Source organism: Miscanthus floridulus, chromosome 8 (assembly GCF_019320115.1).
Source record: "Miscanthus floridulus cultivar M001 chromosome 8, ASM1932011v1, whole genome shotgun sequence".
NCBI classification, from domain to species: domain Eukaryota; kingdom Viridiplantae; phylum Streptophyta; class Magnoliopsida; order Poales; family Poaceae; genus Miscanthus; species Miscanthus floridulus.
Window position 1 is genome coordinate 112827258 of NC_089587.1, and position 25786 is coordinate 112853043.

Consider the following 25786-nt stretch of genomic DNA (forward strand, 5'->3'; position numbering starts at 1 on the left):
AAAACAAAAAATTAGAACTTTAATCACAATCATCATAAAAATAAGTATAAATTAACCATAATCATCAAATACAACAAAATAACTCACATTGCGATCCGGACACTTGAAGATACGGCCCTTGTTGGGACACTCCTTCCTCACCTGGTACTCCATCACAATCTTTTCCTCACACTTGCCGCATGCAATGAGAGGGAGGTCCGGCCTCAGTCGCTTTGGAACCCGATGAGATGCCGAGGACCCGGAAGCAGTTGCCATCTACTCTCTATACTCATTTTAATATAATATAAATTTCTCAATTTATAAACAAATAAAATTAAAAAAACTCTAAAATTCTCTATATCTCTAAACCATGAAGTGTGCTATGCATGCTAGAAATGAAAGCTGAATACTAGTTTTGAATAACTACTTTAACCTTCCTTCATTCAAATATGCAAACTTTAAAGTGATTTTGAGCTTCAATGACTTACAAATAAAAAAATCCACCATAAAAAACCACACATATCTAGTCCACAAAATGAGATATGCTACTGATGAAATATGAGATTATAAAGTTGGTAACCTTTATAAGTGAAGAATCGATGGAGGAATCGAAGAAAATCTTATGATTACTGGCGATGAGGAAGAAAAGAGGCCGGCGAAGAAGCAAGAATACTCAGATCGAAGTGGCTCGGGTTCGGGAAGGAAGAAGGGGTATATAGGAGGGGACCTTTAGTCCCGGTTGAAGAAAGAAACCGGGACTAAAGGTCGCTTTCTAGTTCCGGACGGAGCCTCCAGCTGGGAGTAGACTTTTACTCCCGGTTGGAGAAACCAATCGGAAGTAAAAGTTAACTTTTAGTCCCGATTGGTATCTCCAACCGGGACTAAATGTCCCCTGCAGCAAAAGCCTGTCGCAGTAGCCGTTGGGCAGTGACCTTTAGTTCTAGTTGGAGCTACAAACCGGGACTAAAGGTCTCTCTAGTCCCGGACGCAAAAAATATCGGAACTAAAGCCAAATTTCAAAGTGGATCAAAAGCTGTTTCTCAACTAGTGTCACCTCCTGATATATTTAATTATTTATAATTTTTTCTTTCCTTGTTATCGGATTTGTACTTTCTAGATGAAATTATATATTCTAATATACTGAATTTTAAATAAATATACAAAAAAAATTGAGAATTGAAAACGGGTGTAAAGCCACAAATAGATTGAGATTAAATTAATTACTTACAATTACGTGTGCAGTGATGATAGTGCTTGAATACCTAGCAACGGAGATCCATTGATGATTGACCTTGCGTATTGTGATGATGTCGTGATGCTAGAAAGAGGGACGCAGTCAGCGGAGAAATTGAGAATAGTGCGCCTGCCACAAAACTGTCAACACATGTGAGTATGTAATCTGTTAACACCAGGTACCGAGCGGTGATGCCGGGCTGGGCGGCGACGGAGCCGGGGTCTTTGGACGTGCGTGCGGCAACACAGTTGAACGGCGGACGCGGGACCCTGGGGCGACGACGGAGACCTGGGCTGGGGGCGCGGCGTCCGTCGTCGTCGTCCGTGCCGGCAGGCGCGTCCGGCGGCGTTCGTCATCCTCGTCCGGTCGGGCGGCGCGCGAGCGGCGGGCCTGAGCTTCCACAGCGCGGCGGGCGAGCGCGCGAGGATGGTGTCGTCGTGAGCGTCCGTCGTCCTCCTCGTCCGTGCCGGCAGGCGCGTCCAGCGGAGTCCGTTGTCGTCGTCGCGTCCGACCAAATGCAATCGATGCGCGTCCAGCGGCTCATGCCACTGTAGAGTGCGATGTCAAGTTGAAAAAAATCAAGCACCGTGACATGTAGGTTTATCGATGCTTGGTGAATAAAGAAATAATTTCACAGCCAGCCACTAAAGCATATAGAGACAGCGATGCTGACGCTATAGGCTTTTAGCATTGGTAAAGATGGTATAGGAATCTTTTGTTTGAGCATCAAACACGCTGTGGGCAGTCTAAGTGCCAAATGCTCAACACCACGCGAAGAACCCCCGTCCCAAGCCGGCACGGCACAGTTGCCGCCATGCTCCCCGCCGCACTCCTTCCCTCTCCGCCGAGGTCCCTCCTCGCTTCCACCCCTCTCCGCTGCCACGCTCCGACCCAGCAGCCCTCCACCGCCGCCGCCGCCCGCGGCCTCCTTCTCCGCGGCGCGCGCTCCCCGCTCGTCAAGCGCATCCCGGACGGTGGCAGGTGGCTCCTCTGGCACCAGTCCGGCCCCCGCGTCGCGCTCTCCACCTCTATGGACGGCCTCCGCTGGAGCGCCCCCGTATCTCCCGAACCACTGCTGCCATCAGAGGATTGGTGGGCGTTCGACACCGCCTCTGTTCGCCCCTCCGACGTCCTCCTCATCTCCGGCCCCGCGGCGTCATCCCGCCGCTTCCCGTCCTCCGCCGTGTACTGGCTCTACTACACGGGCTCCACTGACGAGCGGTTCGGCTCCCCGTTTCCGGACGCGGATGTCCCCGCGCTTCCCGGCCTCGCTATCAGCCAGGACGGCCGCCACTGGGCGCGCATCGAGGGGGACCACCACACCGGCGCGCTGTTCAGCGTCGCGGAGGATGGGGAGGAACCCCGAGGGTGGGAGGCGCGCGGCATTGTCGCACCCAAGGTGGTGATGCACGCAGACGGGGACCTGCGGATGTACTACCACTCGTTCGACGAAATGTCGCAGAGGCATGCCATCGGTTTGGCCAGGTCCAGGGATGGCATCCGGTGGAAGAAGACGGGGAAGGTGCTTGAGGTGGGGCGTGCTGGATCCTTTGACGAATGCGGGGTACGACATGGACATGTGGTCCGTGACCGTGCTGCCGGGCAGTATGTCATGGTGTTTGAGGGTGTCGATGCAGATGGGAGAGTGAGCATTGGAATGGCCGTTTCAGAGGATGGGCTGAAAGACTGGAGGCGGTCCAGCGAGATGCCAGTGCTGTGCCCTTCTGACGATGATGACGGGTGGGATGGCGCTGGGGTTGGTTCACCGTGCTTGGTACGGATGGATGGGGCCTATGATTGGAGGCTGTATTACATGGGTGTTGGGAGGGACGGGGAGGCTTCCATTGGGATGGCGTACTCCAAGGGTCAGGCTCTTCTGAAATTCGAGAAGTGTGATGCTGTTCTCATGTAAGATGTAAGGTGAGGTCTTAGTAGTTTCAGGGGATGTACATGTGGATTTGTTCTGGCCTTTCTGGGGGTGTTCAATTCACTTGAGACAAAACAAAATGTTAAGATTTAAAAACTTTTACCTCAGCTTATTGAATTAGTATTGTACTGTTCTTATTTGCTATATTTGCATCTTTCATAAAAGGTGGTCCTATTGAAATCCATTAGTTGATAAATGGTGGTTATAAAAAAAAACTCTGGATCAGTAAGTTTGTTAGGGAGAACAAATGAAAACTGTATGACTACTGAATGTAGATTCTGACTCATGAAGTTTTACGGCCTCCGTCCCAAAAAGAATGCAACTCTAGGCGCATTCTTTGTTAAACTATCTAAAGTTTGACCAAATATATAGATAAAAATATTAATATTTATGAGATAAAATAGGTATACTATGAAAATATATCTCATGACAAATCTAATGATACTTTTTTATATGTAGTTATTAGACAAACTCAAGATACTTTAATTTGGTGCCGTGCTAGAATTGTATTCTTTTGTGGACGGAGGGAGTATGATGATATTTGGTTCCATGATGATAATCACAAGTGGATCTAGAAATATTACTCTGTGGGGGTGTGTCTGCCACTTGTCATAGAGTTTCTAGAATAGCAATGCAAAAAGGCACATACTGTAGCATGTGCAGCAAACATAATGGACCAAGAGTTCCAGTATGTCTGGACATCATATAACAAAATCAAATAAATGAATTACTTTTCTGCCTCCCTGGATATGAGTATCCTGAAAAATCACGCTTGGTTGCTACCTTTTAGTGTAGTCGGGTCCATGAAGCATGAAGTAATCAGAACATAGCATGAATCAGATGCAGAGATTGGAATAGCTGTATGCCATTGTTTTCCTTATGAGCTTTTCTGTCTTTGTCACTAGATGTGTAGGTTCATGGCTAGAAACGGATAATGATCTTGTCAGGTCATCTGCCCTGCCAAGATCTGGTTTTCTTATTCATAAATACATATGTTGCTGCATTTGTGTGAAAAAGGAGATTCTTATTCACAAACTATATGATTTGATTTAGCTGCATTTGTACTTCTTTACTTAAAGTTGTATTTGATTTCTGTCTGTCTTAAATTCAGAACTCTTTTATCCCTATCTGTGCTACATATGTATGAATTTGGTTTTTGTTTGACAACTTTAGTTCAATCATATTCTGTGTTTCAGCCTCTACATATGGCTCTCTATCTCTTCAAGTTACTTTTTATATGCCCTTTTATATATGTCTCCATTATATCTGTTTTTATTTCGAGCATGAATTTTGAATCAACTGGCCTCCGTTCATCTTAATCTAAAACTCCACGAGTCAAGATATGTGCATGCGTTACTTTCTAACTCTCATCTCCACGCCATGTATATATTTAAAATTTATCTCATCTTTCCCACCAAATCTAGTGTCAAATTTCATTGTCAGATTTGGCCTTCCAGATATGCTTGTGGTGCTATAGCTGAGAGAACCTGGGTTTTAGAACTGTTGATATAACTGTGAATTTTGTATTCAATTAAGTTTGTTATGTACAAAATAGGAAGCTTTTAATTGTGTCATATGCTCATAGCTACAATATGGTAGCTATCTTTTTAGTTTATGTGATACACGTCATCCTGCATAAAGCATCTCCTGCACAAATTTGCCAATAACACTTGGCAGCTGTGTGCCATTGTCTTGGCATAGATCTAGTCATGTCCTATTGAGAAGATGCTTCGATCTTAGCCAAGTTTGGTAGGCAAAGCCGAAAGCCCTTTACTAGATTGATTCCTGTGCATGACCCCTCAGAATGCCTTAATAGTTTTTAGGCACCAGCTGGCTAACACATCATGGACTAACAAACTGACTAGGAGTCTAGGAATCCTAGACTTCCTAAAGATAGCAAGAGATGACATACCAATAATATAATACTCCCTCCGGTCATATAAACATGTTTATGATAAGATTTAGTCAAACCGTAAAAACTACAAACATAAAAAACTTTTAAATTATTTAGTTTAAAAATATGTAAGTTAAATTTGTATCCTTGTATTGAAAAATATCTGCAAAATCTCATAAGATTGAAGAATTTTAAGAATATATTCTAAAAGAAATTAGTGTCAAAGATATGCATTGAAGACCCTGTAAAGTCAAAAGCAACATTTTTTTTTGACTGGAGTGACAATATCTGGACTTTCTAAACAAATCTAACCTGCTAGGACTCTTATGTATCTAATCTGGCAGGGTGATGTATGTATGGTTTCCGTAGCAGCACTGCTTGTATCAACAGGTTGTACCCTTATTAGTTTTCTATTAAGTAGTTTTTGCTGGCTCTTTAGCACCAAAACCAATAGTTCATAGCTGATGTTTTTTCACATTAATAATGGTGATTTTCCACCTTGAATTCCTGAGAAAGGGAAAAAACAAAGTTTTAATCATGTGAACTTGTAGCATATGCAAGCAGTTATGGGTAGGAGTTAGGACTGTTGAGTATCATGGATTTCTCGTGAGTAGTGTCTATTACTGATTATACCATCAACGATGGGTAGCAGTTGGTTCCACTAAAAGTGTCTTAGTCTATACTCAAAGTTTGGTAACAGTTTTTTCTAATATAAAATACAGTGGTTATGACAGCTAATTTTGGTGCACCAATGTCTATTTTGTAATGTAATTTTAATTCCTCCTTATGCACTCAACATATTTGTGTAGAATCGTACCAACATCTAATATGGTTGTGTGCACAGTGGTATTCATGTGTTAGGTGTCTTTTGTCATTTCTCATCTTATTCACCTTTCTCTTAGGGCCCGTTTGGATCATTGGAATTGAATTCATTCTAATAATTATAATTTAGACATAGATTAATTAAACTAATATAGTTGTATATGGAATATATTTGTATATTTATTGTTAGGCATACAAGGGACATATTTATATGTTGCATTTCTATTGTAGGGAAGTGAGTTGAAGAGTGCGCTATAAGTTGGAGAGTAAAATTATAGCATAGTGATCTATAGAATCCATTTCCATCTCCCACCCTATGAATTTGAGATAGGCTTATTTGTGAGCTTAGGAAAGTTATGGAATGTCAAATTCCTAGCCAAATAGCCTAATCCATTAAGTAGATTTTGTTGGAGTATGAGAGTATGAGTGTATTAGGCCCATGAGGCCCATGTATGACTAATATACATTGCTACCCTTCTAGGGTTAGCCCAATAAGACTTACACAATTCTAGCATGGTATCCAGCTAGGCTTTCCTCCCTCCCCTTCCCCAACCAGCCGCCAGGCGCCGCCGGCCGGCTTGCCGCCGCCATGGCTGGCCGCCCTCCCCCTCCCCAACCTATTTCCACGTTTTCCCCTCCCTTCCCTACCCGTCGTGGGCCCAGCGCGCGGGCGCCGGCCCCCTTGCCGCGGACGCGGATGGCCCGGCCGCCGCCGCTGTCGCTGCGGGCGTGGGCGCGGGTGCCGGCGCGGGCGCGGGCGTGGGTGGCCCAGCCGCCGCTGCGGGCGCGGGCGCAGGCGGCCCCACCGCTACGGGCGCGGGCGCAGGCGCAGGCGGCCCCGCCGCCGCGGGCGCGGACACGGGCAGCCTGCCCACTGCCGCCGCCGCCGCTGCTGCAGGGGCGGGCGCGGGCGCAGGCAGCCACGCCGCTGCCGCTGGGGGCGCGGGGGAGACCCTGGAGCCTTTCTTCTTCCCCGCTCCCCCTCCTCTGCCGCCCCCTGCCCCTCTCCAGACGGCAGGGGCCAACTCTGCTCTCGCCGCCGCTCTCGTGGCTGCACGGGTTGCTGCTGCGGACAGCCAGGCCCGGGTGCGGGCGGCCGCCCTCGCTTTGGAGCGCGAGCGCGACGCGGCTGATGCCCTGGCCCGCCAGATCGCTGAGGCGGAGCAGCTCCTCGTCCTCCCTACATCCTACGACACCGCGGCCACCTCTTCAGGCTCGACGGGTCACCGCGCGTCTCGCACCACGGTCATCTGGCACGACCCGGCCGACCCGCACGTGGCTCAGCTCCACTACCAGGCCGGGGGTGTCCAGAACATTCGACTCCTCGTCCCGGTCGTCCTCGAGCCTGAGTCGCCCTCTTACGCCCGCTGGAGGGACCTGGTTCTCCTCACCCTCCGCCGCTACGCCCTCGACGACCACGTCCTAGTCGACGCCTCGGTCGCGGTCCAGACCCCATCGTGGCTGCGCCTTGACAGCGTCGTCCTCTCCTGGATCATCGGGACGATCTCCCTGGACCTCCACGACCTCGTCCGCAACTCTGCTGACGCTCGCCGGGCTTGGCTTGCGCTCGAGGGCCAGTTTCTGGGCAATGCCGAAGCCCGGGCCTTGCGTCTCGATGCGAGCTTCCACACCTTTGTTCAGGGTGACCTCTCCGTTGGCGATTTCTGCCGGCGCATGAAGAGCATGGCGGACTCCCTCGGCGACCTTGGCTGGCCCGTGGAGGACCGTATTCTGGTCCTCAATGTCCTCCGCGGGCTCAGTGACCGCTACGCCCACCTCCGGACGTGGATCACCCGGCAGAGGCCCTTTCCCTCCTTCCTGCAGGTCCGTGATGACCTTGTCATGGAGGAGCTCACTCAGGGCGTCCAGCCAGGGTCCACCTCCGCGCCAGGGTCCTCGTCTTCCTCGACTGCCCTGGCCGCTACTCCTTCGGCGCGTTCGTTCGCTCCACCGCCGTCGTCGCTTCTTGGTTCTCCTCCCCCCGGGCCGGGCGGGAGTGGGGGGGGGGGGCCGTGGCGGCCGCCGTCGCCGCGGAGGGGGGCGTGGGGGCCGCGGGGGCCACCACACACCGGCTCCTCCAGGGAGCCACCAGTCGCCCGCGACTCCACGGGGTGCAGCCTGGCCCTCTTTCCACAACCCGTGGTTGGGGCGCATCTCCATGTGGCCCTTCCCGGCTCCAGGTGGAGAGCCTCGCCCACCAGTGGCCTTGCTCACTGGAGCTCCTCCGGGGATTTACTCCTCGTCTGCGTGGGCTAGACCTCCCGGCGCATCTTCGTGGGTGCCACCTCCCGACACCTTGCCCGGGCCTGTCGGTTGGAACCCGGCGGCCTTGGCCAGATCCTTCAGCACCATGGCCCTGACACCGCCTGCCGGTACCGACTGGATTGTCGACTCGGGTGCCACTTACCACACTACTCCAGACCCTGGTATACTCTCCTCTATTCACCCTCCTTCTCCCTCTCATCCTTCGTCCATCATGGTCGCGAATGGTTCGTGTATTCCAGTCACGTCCGTGGGTGCCGTCGGCACTCATGGTTCCTTTCTTCTTCCTGACATTCTTGTTGCACCCTCTATGGTTCACGACCTTCTTTCTATTCGTCGTTTTACAGCTGACAATTCCTGTTCTGTTGAATTTGACTCTACTGGTCTTACTGTAAAGGATTTGGCTTCCCGGCGTCCTCTTCTCCGATGTGACAGCACGGGACCCCTTTACACCCTTCGGCTTCCGACGTCTGCTTCCTCTTCGTCACCGTCTACTTTGTCAGCTGCCTTCGCCGCCACTCCTTCCACCACTTGGCACCGTCGCCTCGGCCATCCTGGACGTGATGCTCTGACGCAGCTTAGTCGCAGTTCCGACATTGGTTGTACTCGGGCTCACGATGAGCACTTGTGTCATGCGTGCCAGCTGGGCCGTCATGTTCGTCTCCCTTTTTGTTCTTCTTCTTCACATGCTACGCATGTGTTTGATCTTGTACACTGCGACCTATGGACATCTCCTGTCATCAGCATTTCTGGGTATAAATACTATCTTGTGGTGGTTGATGATTTCTCGCATTATTCGTGGACTTTCCCCTTGCGTGCAAAGTCGGATACCTTCACCACTCTTCTCCACTTTTTCGCCTGGGTGTCTACTCAGTTCGGCCTTACCATCAAGGCCGTCCAGTGTGACAATGGCCGTGAGTTCGATAACGGCACCTCCCGTGCCTTCTTCCTCTCTCACGGTGTCCAGTTGCGCATGTCTTGCCCGTATACCTCCTCCCAGAACGGCAAGGCCGAGCGCATGATTCGCACCACGAACGACACCATGCGCACCATTCTGCTCCAGGCGTCGCTTCCTGCTCGCTTCTGGGCCGAGAGTCTGCACACCTCCACCTATCTCCTTAACTGCCTTCCTTCCGCTGCCTGCCCGGCTCCCACACCACACCACGCTCTCTTCGGTACCCCTCCTCGGTATGACCACCTTCGTGTCTTCGGGTGTGCGTGCTACCCTAACACCACTGCCACCGCTCCCCACAAGCTGGCTCCCCGTTCCGCTCTGTGTGTCTTCCTTGGGTACTCCCCGGATCACAAGGGGTACCGGTGCTTTGACCTCACCTCCCGTCGGGTCCTCATCTCTCGCCACGTGGTGTTTGATGAGTCTGTCTTCCCCTTCTCCACCACCACCACACCATCTCCCACCCCCGATCCTGACCCCTTCTCTCTGTTTCCCACTGACACGGTGGTCCAGCCGCTTTTACCGCTGTCTCCTGCAGGTACTGCTTCCCCGTGCCCCTCGCCGGGCCCGTGCTCCCGCTCGCCGCCCACCAGTGACGCCCCTGGCCCTGCGCCCTGCCCGGGTCCGGAGGCATCGCCCTCCGGAGCTGCCCCTGCCCCTCCGTCCGCAGCGGGTCCGGGGACGCCGCCTGTCGCACCTCCTGCGCGTTTCGCCCAGCCGGTGCACGTCTACCAGCGCTGTGTGCCGGCGGCAACGCTGCCTCCGGCACCACCGGTGGCTCCTTCTCCGCCGGCGACCCCTACACCGCCGCCGCCGCCTCAGGCTGCCCGTGTCGCGTCGCCGGTGTACCACCCGCAACTCCTTCACCGACACCCGCGGCATGTTCACCCTATGGTGACGCGTCACGCGGCTGGTACCCTGCGGCCCCGGGCTCTCGCGACGATGCCCGACGACCCGCAGATCTCTCCTGTACCCTTTTCCGTTCGCGACGCCTTGTCGGACCCTCATTGGCGCCGCGCGATGGAAGAGGAGTACGCGGCTCTCCTCGTCAACCAGACATGGGATCTGGTGCCCCGTCCACCCGGATCCAACGTCGTCACCGGCAAGTGGATCTGGACACACAAGCGGCGGGCTGATGGTACCCTTGAGAGGTACAAGGCTCGCTGGGTTCTTCGGGGTTTCACTCAGCGCCCTGGAGTCGATTATGATGAGACTTTCAGCCCCGTGGTGAAGCCGGCCACCGTACGCACAGTGCTCTCCCTGGCTCTCAGTCGCTCTTGGCCTGTGCATCAGCTGGACGTCAAGAATGCTTTTCTCCACGGGACTCTCACCGAGACAGTCTACTGCAGCCAGCCAGCGGGGTTTGTTGACTCTTCTCGTCCGGACATGGTCTGCCGGCTCAACAAGTCTCTCTACGGCCTCAAGCAGGCCCCCCGGGCGTGGTACTCTTGGTTTGCTGCTTTCCTGCTGATACTGGGGTTTGTGGAGGCCAAGTCGGATACGTCCCTGTTTATCTATCACCATGGAGCTGAGACTGCCTATCTGCTGCTCTACGTTGATGATATTGTCCTCACAGCCCCAGCCCGTCCTTACTTAGCCGTGTCATCGCCTCTCTTCAGCAGGAGTTTGCTATGAAGGATCTTGGTGTGCTCCACCACTTCCTCGGGGTCACTGTTGAGCCTCGCCCCACCGGTCTTCTCCTTCACCAGCGGCAGTACACTCTTGATATCCTGGAGCGTGCTGGGATGACTAACTGCAAGCCCTGCTCTACTCCAGTTTACACACAGGGCAAGCTGTCAGAGGCCGTGGGCACCACCGTGGCAGACCCCACTGCTTACCGGAGTCTTGCAGGTGCCCTTCAGTACCTCACCTTCACCAGGCCAGACATCACCTATGCAGTACAGCAGATATGCCTTCACATGCATGATCCCCGAGAGCCTCACCTCACTGCGCTCAAGCGCCTCCTCCGTTACCTCCGCGGCACTGTCGACTACGGCTTACTCCTTCAGCGGTCTTCCTCCACCGAGCTCGTCGTCTACACTGACGCCGACTGGGCCGGGTGTCCGGACACTCGGCGCTCTACCTCCGGCTACGCTGTCTTTCTGGGCGGCAACCTGGTGTCCTGGTCGTCCAAGCGCCAGCCGGTGGTCTCCCGATCCAGTGCCGAGGCGGAGTACCGAGCTGTCGCTAACGGCGTGGCTGAGGCCTCCTGGCTCCGACAGCTCCTTGCCGAGCTCCACAGCCCTCTCTCCCGGAGCACGCTGGTCTACTGCGACAACGTCAGTGCGGTGTACCTCTCCACCAACCCCGTGCAGCACCAACGGACCAAGCATGTGGAGATCGACCTACACTTTGTCCGTGATCGGGTTGCCATCGGCGATGTTCGGGTCCTACACGTCCCGACCACCTCCCAGTTTGCCGACATCTTCACCAAGGGCCTCCTGTCATCGACCTTCACCGAGTTTCGCTCCAGCCTCAACATCATTGGTGGCTAGTTGCGTCTGTGGGGGGGCTCGTGTGTGTGCTTCTTTTCATGTCCAGTCTGTAACTCCGCTGCGACGGTAGTTCAGACTGCGGGGGGGTGTTGGAGTATGAGAGTATGAGTGTATTAGGCCCATGAGGCCCATGTATGACTAATATACATTGCTACCCTTCTAGGGTTAGCCCAATAAGACTTACACAATTCTAGCAGATTTCAATTCCTCCAAAATGAAGGGATCTAAACGGCCCCTTAGAGTTTTTGTTAGCTATTTGTTTGTTTGCTTATGTCTTCTATTTTGCATGGACTATTAGCTGACAATTTATCTTTCAGCCAAGTGTATTGGATGATGATCATTAAAGGAACCTACTTTTATAATTTGAATTTTTCTTAGCATACTTATATGTTGGTATAATCCTGCCCTTATGTTTCAACACTGTAGGACATGTACTTCCAAATTCATGCAAATTGCCACTTAAACACTTTTGATACTATTGCTAATTAATTTGTGTGCTTCTATAAAGTTGCTCACGTTTACAAAGCAATAGGCATGCGGAGTGTCTGATTGATCATAGAAGACCTGCACTGTACTGAGTTTCATGTCTTATGTAATTTGTGATTTCATTGTGGCTACATTAGGGCGTGTTTGGGACCGCGTTTCTTGCGGTGGTGGTGAAAACAATCCGAGAATCGCGCTAAACGCTCCCACGGTGCGATGATTCTTTTCCCCTCACACGGCATCGGAACTGCACAAATGAACTAGCGCCTTTTCGGCACCGCGGCCCTCGCGCCACGATACACGTACCGCACCACGCGGTGGGTAACCGCGGTCCCAAACACGCCCTTAGTATGTTTTCACTTGCTTCAAAATTACAGATGACCAGTTTACAAACCTAGAAGTACAGATGGTAATTTATTTGAAACAAAGGTAAGATAAATTATCCCAATTAAAAACACTGCTTGAAATCTGGAATGTGGAATTCTAAACATAATGGTTCCTGAGATAAAAGGCAGTTTTGCAGAATTACGATGGCTACCAAAGTTTTCTTTTCAGATGCAACAAGCTGTCAAAGAAAGTGGTAGTGTCTTCCACTGGCACAAGAGGTTGATCTGTTTTGAAAGGCCATGTGCAGAGGGAAGAACCTGTACCATGGTCTCAATAATGCAATCATAGTTATTTCATTGGGTCATGGTTGTCCTTTCTTCCTTCGTTGAGAGGTCAGTGTTTTGTCTTTTGCCTTCCTGTCCAGTTGGTGTGTCCACTTGTTTTGAATTTTACATGACCCCATAATAAATCAACAGTGTCGATACTGAATATACCACAATGTTTCTTCCCAGTCTCTCATGAAACAGTTCCAATATCTTTTTTTCGTGCCCCAGTAACCGTGGTACTTCTGTGTCATATAATTGTTTGGTCACTAGTTTTCTGGTAAAATATACCTGTTCTCTCGAATAATGTTTACCTTTATCTGTTTTTTCCCTGACATGTTTACCTTTATATAATAGTTTTAAATTTTCTCGACAGTCTAGGGGACACTATCTACATCTTTGTTGACATTCTAAATGGAGGATAAGTTTTGTATCTGCTGTTGAGTCACTTTATAAATTTCTTTATGGAAAAATTGCAAAATCACCCCATGTGTCACTTTGGTTTTGAGATTCCACCCCATAACACCTTTTGTTGCTAAAAACCACCCGACCGTATATGCACTGAACTGATTTCACCCATTTTTGCCATCCTAGAGCAACTGGTGTATTCATTATTAAAGTTTGATACTCTAAAAGAATCCAACATTTTTTTAGAGCTTGCAGCAAAACAATCACTGATGAAAAGCTTAAACCTGTTCGAGAAATAAAAAGAAAAGCTTAAACATGCTCCCATGTCCTGTGTATTTGAGGAAAAAAACACTTAAGCTTGGTCACACTGGTTTTTGCTATCTACAATATTTCTTCACCGCAACATGATAGATTTCAATTCCTCCAAAATGAAGGGATCTAAACGGCCCCTTAGAGTTTTTGTTAGCTATTTGTTTGTTTGCTTATGTCTTCTATTTTGCATGGACTATTAGCTGACAATTTATCTTTCAGCCAAGTGTATTGGATGATGATCATTAAAGGAACCTACTTTTATAATTTGAATTTTTCTTAGCATACTTATATGTTGGTATAATCCTGCCCTTATGTTTCAACACTGTAGGACATGTACTTCCAAATTCATGCAAATTGCCACTTAAACACTTTTGATACTATTGCTAATTAATTTGTGTGCTTCTATAAAGTTGCTCACGTTTACAAAGCAATAGGCATGCGGAGTGTCTGATTGATCATAGAAGACCTGCACTGTACTGAGTTTCATGTCTTATGTAATTTGTGATTTCATTGTGGCTACATTAGGGCGTGTTTGGGACCGCGTTTCTTGCGGTGGTGGTGAAAACAATCCGAGAATCGCGCTAAACGCTCCCACGGTGCGATGATTCTTTTCCCCTCACACGGCATCGGAACTGCACAAATGAACTAGCGCCTTTTCGGCACCGCGGCCCTCGCGCCACGATACACGTACCGCACCACGCGGTGGGTAACCGCGGTCCCAAACACGCCCTTAGTATGTTTTCACTTGCTTCAAAATTACAGATGACCAGTTTACAAACCTAGAAGTACAGATGGTAATTTATTTGAAACAAAGGTAAGATAAATTATCCCAATTAAAAACACTGCTTGAAATCTGGAATGTGGAATTCTAAACATAATGGTTCCTGAGATAAAAGGCAGTTTTGCAGAATTACGATGGCTACCAAAGTTTTCTTTTCAGATGCAACAAGCTGTCAAAGAAAGTGGTAGTGTCTTCCACTGGCACAAGAGGTTGATCTGTTTTGAAAGGCCATGTGCAGAGGGAAGAACCTGTACCATGGTCTCAATAATGCAATCATAGTTATTTCATTGGGTCATGGTTGTCCTTTCTTCCTTCGTTGAGAGGTCAGTGTTTTGTCTTTTGCCTTCCTGTCCAGTTGGTGTGTCCACTTGTTTTGAATTTTACATGACCCCATAATAAATCAACAGTGTCGATACTGAATATACCACAATGTTTCTTCCCAGTCTCTCATGAAACAGTTCCAATATCTTTTTTTCGTGCCCCAGTAACCGTGGTACTTCTGTGTCATATAATTGTTTGGTCACTAGTTTTCTGGTAAAATATACCTGTTCTCTCGAATAATGTTTACCTTTATCTGTTTTTTCCCTGACATGTTTACCTTTATATAATAGTTTTAAATTTTCTCGACAGTCTAGGGGACACTATCTACATCTTTGTTGACATTCTAAATGGAGGATAAGTTTTGTATCTGCTGTTGAGTCACTTTATAAATTTCTTTATGGAAAAATTGCAAAATCACCCCATGTGTCACTTTGGTTTTGAGATTCCACCCCATAACACCTTTTGTTGCTAAAAACCACCCGACCGTATATGCACTGAACTGATTTCACCCATTTTTGCCATCCTAGAGCAACTGGTGTATTCATTATTAAAGTTTGATACTCTAAAAGAATCCAACATTTTTTTAGAGCTTGCAGCAAAACAATCACTGATGAAAAGCTTAAACCTGTTCGAGAAATAAAAAGAAAAGCTTAAACATGCTCCCATGTCCTGTGTATTTGAGGAAAAAAACACTTAAGCTTGGTCACACTGGTTTTTGCTATCTACAATATTTCTTCACCGCAACATGATGAATAAACATACAAGCATCGGAACAAGTATTGCTCGTCTAGCATGGCCTGTAGTGGCTCCAGAGTCCAGACTTGAGAGAATGGGTGGAATCGGTGGAGCACATGCTTGGTGGGGTGTTTTTTGCAATAGAGCCAACTAAGGGGTGGGCATTTGCAACAAAACACCTTATGGGTTGGAATATCAAATCTAAGTGACATATGGGGTGGGTTTTGCAATTTTCTTTACTTTATTCGAATGGAGGAATTATTTGCACATGTAAATTTCAGTTTTGAATTTGTGATATTCTTGATCGGAATAGCGCTGCTTAATCATTCTGGGTTGGATTCCAAAGAGAGGGAGACAAGACAACTTGGGCGTTGAACTAACAACTGTAAAGTCCTTGGATCATCAATGTAGTGCTCCTGCTGTGGTCCTGGTGGCTTAACATACAGTTATTTCTAGCGCTAGTCCAACAGAAAAGAAACTGACAGAAAAAATTTATTTACTACATCCTCACAACAGCTAATTGTTTCACTTTCACATGCATGGACAAAAAAATACATACTGCTGTAGCAGTTGTAGCATTTATTCGTAGTGCTCGTTCTGTTTCTCTTTTGACTTAAGATGATCCAATAGATTTTTCTCAGAAGTCCTTGAAAAAACTGGAGGGGACTGTATTCTAGACCAATGGAGGTGACTGGGGTGTCAGCTCTGAGTTTACCATGTCAAGGACACCATTCCAATAATTCTTATCCTCCTCATCTGATGCTTGATTGCTGTGCTCAGTTTGGCCATTGTTGGACTCACCCCAGCATTCTGATGCGTCATGCTCATTGGATACACCAAACAGCATGCCAGTGAAGCCAGATCCAACCCCAGCCATCCCTGAGAACCATGGTTCCTCACAGCCAATGAAGTCATCTTCCCTCTCCTTGCTGTCCAGTTCCAGCACTTGGTGCTTGCTGAAGATCTGCCAATCGTTTTCTTCACCCTCCAACTCATCACTCCTCTGATGCCACATCACAGAGTTGCTTTCTGATACCTCTAGTCTGTTGGTCCTGGGGGTTGGCAGCATGCCACTATTGTTCTCTGTAAACGTCAGTGTGGAGGTAGGTGACTCCAGGTCTATGTTTGCACCCTGCCATGCATGGCATGGCATGGAGAAGCAGCAGAGGCAGGTACATTCGTTGGCTGCGCATGTAGTGCAGTTGGTGTTGGCGTTGCTGTTCGAATCTTCGATTCTCGATCCAGCCGTGCCTCAGCCTCGAGACGGGCACTCTCCCATTGTGCCATGTGGCTGAGGCTTGCCGCGGCCTTGGCTGATTTGTTGTTTGTGGTGCCAGTGAGAGTGCCACTGATAGATTTGTGGGTGACAGGATCGATCCCCATCTTGGCCAGCCTTTTCTTGAGGTGTGTGTTCCAGTAGTTCTTGATCTCATTGTCTGTGCGATTTGGTAGATGCGTTGCAATGGCCGACCACCTGAACAGTGCCATGAAACAAACCTATGATTTAAAATTAACATCTTGTTTTCATCTACCATGTATGCCAAAATTCTATGTTCTGAGGGAAGGGCAGATGAGATGGCAAATTAAAAAGTAGAAACGCCATGCCATAACTCGGTACATGCAGCAGGATAGATCGATGCACTTAGATGCCTGCATACAGAAAATGCACTAGAAAATCCTTTCTAATTCAGTATAAATACACTGACAATCCTTCTCTTTGCTTTCAGGTGTGACAAGCTCACGTATATGCTTTGTAAATTGTCACTAAATGGCAGGAAGCAGTCTGACAGGAACAGACGGTGCACTTCGCCTTAGCAGAAAGAGGCCAGATAAGATACATAAGACAAAGGATCAGCTCTGAGCACTTCAGAGGATATCACTACTATAACGATCTGGAGTTGACTAATTTCACTGGTACTCACCTGTTGCCTAAAAGAGCATGAAGCTGGATGATGGTCTGCTCTTCTTGCAAGCTGAACTTGCCCCTCTTGATGTCCGGCCTCAGGTAGTTTGTCCACCTCAATCTGCAGCTCTTCCCACACCTCTGCAATCCTGCAGGATGTTGGTCGAGATCTCAGAAACTTTGTTCATTTGGAAGATGGTAGAATTCAGGTTTGTCCATACTCACCTGCCTTCGCAGGCAATGCTCGCCAATTCCCATGTCCGTTCTCCTCAATGAAGGCAAGCAGCTTCTGATCCTCCTCCGGCGTCCATGGACCTTTCTTCAGTCCAATCTTCTCACAGCATGGTGATCGCCCCATAAAAGCAGTGTGGTGTGTTATTTTTCTTAAGTCGAACTGACAGCTGAGTCCAGAGGGGCTGAAGGATAAATAGAGCAGGATGAGAAGACGACAAGCCACACTGCCACTGCAATAAATCATTAGCATGACAGGAGGTATGAGCTCAGAATTTTCCATGCCTCATCGTGACATAAATGCCCTTGTGTTGGGTTGCTTCAGTTTTGTTTAGGAGGTACAAGTAGTCGTACATTTCCTCATTGATCTACTGAACGTAAAAATACAGTAACAAACAAATGTCTTCATTTGAGGGTCAGTTTAACACTGAGGTCCAGTTTGCTATGGCCCATGAATTTAAAACTGCAATAACTCCATGGTGATTGGGTCCCACAGGTGACACCAAGTCCAGGTTGGTGTTGGGTTAAGGCAAAGAAATTATTCATTTTCTTGAGGTGAGATGGGTCAAGGCTATGCTCTGTAGCTTGATTGAGGCACCACACCATATTGAAGTCATTTGGACTTAGGCTTGAATGTTTCCAGTAGATATAGTGGTATTTATGCTTTCATGATCAGTTATTTAGTCTAGTGGAGAGGTAATATATAGCAACTCTCCTGCTATGCTTCGATTTGGAGTCTGGTGTGACATGGTGTAATGCCTAAAAATGATTCTGACTGAGGATTTCATCATGACAATGTCACGTACTCATGTACAGTTTTGGTGAGGAGCTATAATTGGGGTCGAAGTGTTTTTAGCTATATAATCATTTCGTTTCATTAATCCCATTTTGCCTATGTGGCATATGCTTGCCATCTTGTCTTGGTTTAAGGCTGAACTGAATGGACGAAATGACCCAACCTAGAGTGAGGATCAACTTCAGAACTGTGGATGTCTAGTAGGGTACCGAAGCCATTGCTTCTGTGGATGCAGGACTGCAGGAGGCGTCAGATCATCACAGTGTCACTTTTCAGAATAAAGGAAAGGAAGAGAAATGAATATGATTGCAGCCTTTCCCGAAGAACTGTGCTAATGATACTGTTTGCAGGTAGTGTTCAACAGAGCAGTAAAAAACGAGGAGTGTTTTCCAAAGTTCTAAACACCCGCAGCGACAGAGTTCAGAAACTGATTGTGCTACAATAACTAAAACAACATAATTTGGAATTACTTGTCCCTAGCCAATGTTGAAACAAACAGTATTTGGTGGCACAAGGAGCTAATATTAGGTCAAATTAGCTTATGCTGATATTACAGGGCTGGAATGAGAGATTAATAATGCTTTGGGGCTAGTGTAACTGTTTTAGTTTGTGATATCCTTGTGTGCTTAGACAAAGGTTCTAACAGCATATTTAACCCTCCCCTTGGATCTTACTGCAGAAAGCGTAAGAGTTTCTCACATCACTGCACTGCAGCAGGAAAATGTGGAAGGCTATGGAAGACGCAGGAACAGACTAACTGGCATATATCTCAAAAGTCAAACTCAGAGCAGTGGCCGATAATATATCCTGAGCCCTTATATTATGACGATGCACAGCTTCTCAATGGCACAAAAATGGATTGCCTCCTCTAATTTCCTTTATGTACCTCTTGTGCAACTCAGACAGCACATTAAGTCACTCATATAATTACTCTGGGCCTATATTGGAAGTGGGCCAAACTACACAAGCTGTTCAGCATCCCCACTGATGAACTGAAAGTTACCCTATGGCTTCAGGCCCAATTAACAATGCAACAAATATGTTTGAGCTGTCCATGGATTGGAGCATGATGGTAGTTGAGAATATGTGTTACTCCCATAGTTGGATGAACAACCATAGGTAATGGAAAATTTGTGATTTGTCCATAGGTGAGCTCCTGAAAATAGTCAGTACTTCCTCGATGATTCGATTGCTTCCACTTAAATACTACTCCCTCCGTTCTAAATTATAAGTCGCTTTGATTTTTTTGATTCATCAATTTTACTATGTATGTAGACATACTTATTATATCTAGATGCATAGTAAAATAAATGTACTAAAAAAGTCAAAGCGACTTATAATTTGGAACGGAGAGAGTAGATGCATCATTGACTCGTTTATGATTGATCATGCAAAAGAGCCTGCACTTTCAAGTTGCCTGTCCTAATTGCTCACTACTAGAGTTGATTCTTCTCTTATGCTAGACCCTTGTTGTACCTTTCAGTGATCTAAGTTCTCGTGTAGGTATATGATTCTTTACTTCTCTATACATTAGGTATGTATTATATAACCTGTCTTGAGTCTTCTGTACGAATTTGAGGCAACAAAGTTTGGGTCAGATAAACATATCGAGTCATAGAGAGTTAGTAAAACCTGCACATGCAAGTTATGTCAATTTTTTACCACCGTACTGTTGTCAGGCGCTAACAACCTGACCTAACTGGAATGTTGAATCCTGGCATTTGGTCCAATAACCTTAAGGCGTGACTCTTCAAGCAACGTCGACTTGAAGATTAGTCCACATCGATCTCCTAAATTATTCCAACACATGTCAGCAAACAGGAGATTAAGCACATCGAGTACTCCGTTGAATTATTTTCCTAAATTAACCGCTGGGCTTTTCGCCTTCTCCACATGATAGGCAAATGAAATGTGGGGGCAAAGCCGTAAAGATGGTTTTGACTCTGTTTGTGGGAGCTGTAGCTTTTCCGGAAGCACCTCCTGGAGAAGCGTTTTAGAAAAGCTCAGGAAGCTGCTCTGAGGGAGTTTTTCAGCTTTTAGTACAAAGTGAAGCTTTTGTCAACTTGAAGAAGCTACCTGTTTAGAAGAGCTTCTAGTTTTTCGAGTTTTCTGAAGAAGCAAAAGCTGACAGAAGAAGTGCTCCAATGCTATGCTTGTCTTTGCTTTGTTTCTTCGTCATGTAGCGTTCGAATGCTATGGTTGTCTTTTTTGTTCGAATGCAATTGGTCAGCATGTCATGAAGATATCAATGTGCCTGATCGATCGGCTGTCCTTTTTCTACAACCATCTTAGCCATGCATGCATGTTACTGATTAATTGGTGTGTTTTGCATGACAGGTATGCAATATTTATTTTACTACTACTATATGCTTTGGACTAGGTCTGTAATCGCACAGCACTCCTTTTCCATTTTACTCTTTTATACTAAAACTGAACTCAGGACAGTACGTATGCATTCTTTTTTCTAGGATATTCAAATGGAATCAAGCGAACCAAATCTATTTCAGTCATTTTGACACCTTGGTTTCCTCAGGTTAATCTTCTTAGGTTCATAACAAAGTGTGCCACTTGATTCATTTAAGGTCAAGACATAAAAAAAAGTAGGCTAACCTAGTGTTTATTTGTTGTTGCAGGTAGCCACTTGCATGCATATCATCACGTCCAGAATTAACCAGTATATAGCCACAGGGCGGCATGTCCAACCTGACGTCAGTTGCCCTGGGTCATAAGTAAAAGTTGACATGCCCGGCCCAATCATTAATGGAAAATTAATGTGCTTTAACAACATAAGAGCTGTCCTTTTAACTTCAGTTTAGGAGCAACTAGGCATCAATCATTGGAGATGTTAACTACTCATATAGGTCGTTGAGATCCACACGCTGCTTGCACGATACACTAGCCAGTAGCTTAGCGAGATTGGAATGAGTCATGGAATGCCATATCAGCATGTGACGTGGACCGTATCTTGCTGACCAATTGCTCCTGTCCTGTTGTACTACTGCAGCAGTAATTTTCAGCGAACGAACGGTACCTCTCACAATAAATTAGTATAAGTATCAGCATAAGCCAAATTTCAAGCGATTCGAGACAAATTCTCAGTCGTCTATGAATTGCTTTAATCAGAAATGGAGTATATGGACTAAACAGACCTGCCTATCACTGATGGTGTCACCGGTAAGGCAGTAAACATTTCTGTCTCACTTATGCCTGCATATATATAATTAAAAAAAAAGATTTGATATGAACTCACGGGGAGCAGAGTATTGTACTGACTGACCCAAGGTATATATACGTATGTACATATCACGAAAAGGTGTATAGTAGATCAGAAGCCCATGGTATGTACAAGCACTGTTTAGCATAAGCTACTGTATTTGTGCCAACCCTAGTGTTGCTTACACGCATCACCCATTTTTTTTTTGAAACATACACGCATCACTCTTGCCACTAGCTCAGTAGCTCTAGACTGTAAACATACACACCGCAAGTGCTTTGCAGTTTGGTTGGATCGGAAAATTACATGCACGTGCGTCAGAGGTTGAGTCCAATAATTACATTACATTAACCGTACCTATTGAGCATTGACAATTTGATCTATCTGTCTAGGGATATACACGCAGGCAGGTGAGGTCGCCAACATCCAAGGAATATGCTTTCAGAAGCCACTGTCCCAGTAGCGCCCGTCGAGGTCGTCAGAGGAGCCAATAACGGAGGTGAACTCAGTCTCAGCACGGCGACGGCGGTCCTCCTCACCACCGATGATGTCGTCCAGCGGGCCGCTGTACTCTAGCAACTCCGGTAGATAATAATCATCATGCTGGTTGAGCCAACTGGAACCATGGTGGTGCATCGTCAGTAGCTCCTCATGAGCCATTTGACGGTGCTGCTGCTGATGATCACCCTCAATGGCTTGGGCACCGAGGTGGCTTCTTGCTGTATGCTGGGTTTCGGCGACGACCGGTGGCGCCGCCTCCTGCTCGCTGTCAAAACCGTCGTCTGCCTCATCCATGGCAAGGAGATGATGGCCAGGCGAGGGGTGGCCATGCACGACAGCCTCCTCCGTTTGCATCTTCCTGTCGCTCATCATCTGATGCTTCCTCATAAACACTCTGCAAATTACCCACTCACTCTGCACATACGTGGATCATAAGTAACCAGACATCACAGAAGTAAGTATGCATCACAGAAGGCAGCATGCTGGCATGTGAGATTGCTTGCACGTATACACGAGTACCTGTGCTCCTCTGAAGAGGGCGCTGCTCCTCCGCTCCCCCATGGCGTACTCGTGCATGACCCAGTCGGTCTTCTCCCCTCTCGGGGCCCTGCCGCGGTAGAACACTAGCGTCTTCCTCATCCCGACGACGAGGCGGCCAGGACCTGCTGTGCACGGGCTTGTCCTTCCCCGTGGACTTCCAGTAGCCCAGCTGTGTTGCGCGGCGGGCGCGAACGCCGGACGGGGACTTGCTGCCCCTCGCGCAGAAGAAGTAGCCCTCCTGCAGGTCTCCTCCGGCCGCCGCCGCCTGCTGCTCGCCTGCATGTGAACATTAGTCACAGGGCCTCGTCAAAAATCAACAAAACGTTGCATTTACACAGTAGACATGCATATACTACACGGCAGCTTGCATGGATATATAGCAAGCAGCTCGATCGCACTCTAGCTGCAACGTACATGGCAGGTCCCATGGCTCTGTCTTGTAGAGGTCCACGTCGCGGATGGCTGCCGTGGTGAAGCTGCCGTCCATGGCCTTCCTGGCGAGGTAGCAGGTGATGAGCTCCTCGTCCGTCGGGAAGAAGCGGAAGCCCGGCGGCAGCGCGAGCTCAATCCGCTGCTGCTGCTGCTCCCCTTGCATCCTGTTATGCATCGCAAATATAAACCAATAATCTAGATGATCATCAGGACGAAACATGCGATTCACGCCTCCGTGCTCGATCGCACTCTCGCACAAAGATCAATGAAATAAGCACGCACACACGCACGCACGCCTCAACCATTTCAATCTTGCACGTACGCATATACATGTGCTTAATAAGCATGAACTAGTGGCAAGAGAGATCGATGGAAAATTGCAGGGAACGTACGTAGTGCACGAAGGTGACGCACACACAGCGAGGTGTTATTTGGCGATGCTGACCAGAGATAGATGTGACCAGCTGAAGCATATAGCTATATGCCCTTCGTTTTATAGTGGCGACAGAAGGGCAGCGTGTTTTGCCTAGAGCGTGTAGGTAGTTGGGGGTTGACGTGGACGTCTCCTGCGTGCATGCGCATGTGCAACCATCTCTCATGTCCTATGGATTAGGGATGACTATGGATGGGTAAAAGATTTCATAATGATCTGAGTAATTTGGCATACTCACGGTTTTTTCTTTAAGAACTAATGTCCGATTTACCCCCTGAAGTCGTTGCTGAATTTCTTAAAAAATATATAATCAAACTCGAATACTTGATTACATGAAAAAATTCAGTGGGGGGTGATCCCCATGGAGCAACTATGGGCACCTGTTGTAGATTCACGACACGTGTCTACTGCGCATGCATCTAACACCTCTGCGTTAACCCTTCTACACGAACCGATGATGAAAAATGTAAGAGAGGTGCTACGTGTATGCGGGCATGTTCCACATGAGAAGCTATACCATTAGCAGATTTTGGACGCGTGGTGTTACACAACCATATCCTCTTCTCAAGCGAGTCACCAAATATCACGCTTGAGGGTTCCATTAGCTTCAAGAGGGTGATACAAACCTCCCGGTGCTCAGCCACAAAGTTGGGAGCTCCCGGGTGACATCTAGCCGTCTAGGAGTCAAGCTCTATGCTTCAGGCTCTCTAACTCACTTCTAATCCCAATCTCTCTCAAGAAATTTCACCAAGAATCAAAGGGAAAGATTGGGGAGCCTTCAATGGGGTGTGTGCGTGTGTGAGAGAGTTGTTCTCAGGCTGGCGAGGGAGTTAATGCAGAAGATGAATATTGGATAAGAAATAGAGGGGGTATTTATGTCCCTCCCCCTTTCAAACAGTCAGCATGGTAAGTGCGGAACTTCCAACACCGAAGTTCTGTTGCGCAGAAATAGAATAGGAATTAAGGCATTCTGGCTTTGGTTCGGCTTAGGGGTTAATTGGTATTTGGATAGATGTGAAGGGACCAACACACCGAAGAGGGGGGGGGGGGGGTTTAAATTAGGCTTCTAAAAGCTACTTGGCCTCTATTCTAGTTATCAAAACCTAAGCAGGATTTCTATCTATATAGCAAGCTCTATCCTCAAATGGCTGACTAATACAGGCCTTGCAAAGTGTAAGAGAACTGTGTAGGGTCGAGATGGCGGACAAGAGGGGGGTGAATAGTCCTTTCTAAAAATTGAACGCGCCGCCTAACCGAAACAAATGCGGTATTAAAACTATCGGTGTAGTCAAGACTACACCCCTTTATCTAAGTTCACAAGCACCTTATAATGATCCTAATTAGGCAACAAAGGTACCGGGCTAGCTGGAGCTCACCTAACCAATTCTAGGAGCAAGGTCACACAAACCTATGCCGCTAGTACTTCAAGCAACGGGGGAGCTCCTACACATGCTAGTAAGCAAAAGCACTAAAGCCACCTAAGCTCACTAGTAATGCTCAATAACAAGGCTACACAAACTAAATTATAGAGCGCAAAATACTTAGCTACACAAACTAAGCAATGTGACTAACAAGGTTACTCAAACCGAATTAGTCACGCAAGGGAGCTACTTCTATGCTACACAAGCAAGAAGGTAACTAGCGAGCTACACAAGCTAACTAATTACAAGAGGAACTACACACGCACAAAGTAAATGAAGTAAATACAAGCTTTGTGTAATGAGGATGCAAACCAACGGGAAGACAAGGATGACACTGACAATTTTTATCCCGAGGTTCACGTGCTTGCCAACACGCTAGTCCCCATTGAGACAAGCTCCAAGGTTGCCACCGGTCCTCTTGCTAGTGGTGACCCACAAGTCACACTCTCCCACGTGGAGTGCTTACCACAAGCTCTAGCACTTGACCCGGCCAGACCACTTGTCGCCCTTCGCATCTCGCTCTACTAGAGTTGCTCTTCGCGGCTCCCATGGGCTGAGCACAATTCCCCTCACAATCACTTCTCTGGAGCACCGCACAATCTTCTTTACGTGCTTTGATGGGGACCACCACCAAGCCATCTTGGAGGTGGCAACCTCCAAGAGTAACAAGCACCACCGGCTTGCAACTCGATCACCTAGTGCCACTTGATGCAATCTCACAATGCAACGCACTAGAATCACTCACTCGCAATCGATTTACACGCTTACAAGCACAAATGAGTTAGAGGGCTCCCAAGCACTCTCAAGCATGGACACAAAGTCTCCCAAGGTGCTCAACCTTAGTCATGGCTGAGACACCCCTCTATTTATAGCCCAAAGGCCAAATAGAGCCATTATACTTTTTCTGTGCATTGACCGAACGCGCTGCTCAGTGCACACCGGACGCATCCGATGTGGCGACCGGATGCATCCGGTCACTACCGAGCTACCATGTGTCCCTTTCAAATGAAGTAGCCATTGGTGCTCAATGGCTCTCTCTCTCTCACTCTGACGCTGATTG

The 25786-nt window shown here is 47.7% G+C and overlaps 2 protein-coding genes and 2 pseudogenes across 2 annotated transcripts; 2 read left to right on the top strand and 2 right to left on the bottom strand.

Annotated features, from left to right (window-relative positions):
- Positions 1-1926: 1926 nt before the first annotated feature.
- LOC136473296 (uncharacterized) lies at positions 1927-3308 on the top strand. Its single transcript, XM_066470966.1, has one exon. The coding sequence runs from the start codon at positions 1971-1973 to the stop codon at positions 3123-3125; it is 1155 nt and encodes a 384-aa protein (XP_066327063.1). The 5' UTR covers positions 1927-1970; the 3' UTR covers positions 3126-3308.
- A 2970-nt stretch (positions 3309-6278) lies between these two features.
- LOC136469735 (uncharacterized) lies at positions 6279-8340 on the top strand (annotated as a pseudogene).
- A 7292-nt stretch (positions 8341-15632) lies between these two features.
- LOC136477168 (transcription factor MYB106-like) lies at positions 15633-18190 on the bottom strand. The gene is given in 4 exon segments (XM_066475233.1): positions 15633-16395; positions 16398-16729; positions 17178-17307; positions 17384-18190. Coding segments are annotated over 4 exon segments (1218 nt in total). The 5' UTR covers positions 17673-18190; the 3' UTR covers positions 15633-15928.
- Positions 18191-21545: 3355 nt separating this feature from the next.
- LOC136473297 (NAC domain-containing protein 92-like) lies at positions 21546-23329 on the bottom strand (annotated as a pseudogene).
- Positions 23330-25786: the final 2457 nt, after the last annotated feature.

What these genes read in the sequence shown, in the direction of transcription:
- LOC136473296 (XM_066470966.1), top strand. Translation starts at nt 1,971, where the DNA reads ATGCTCAACACCACGCGAAGAACCCCCGTCCCAAGCCGGCACGGCACA.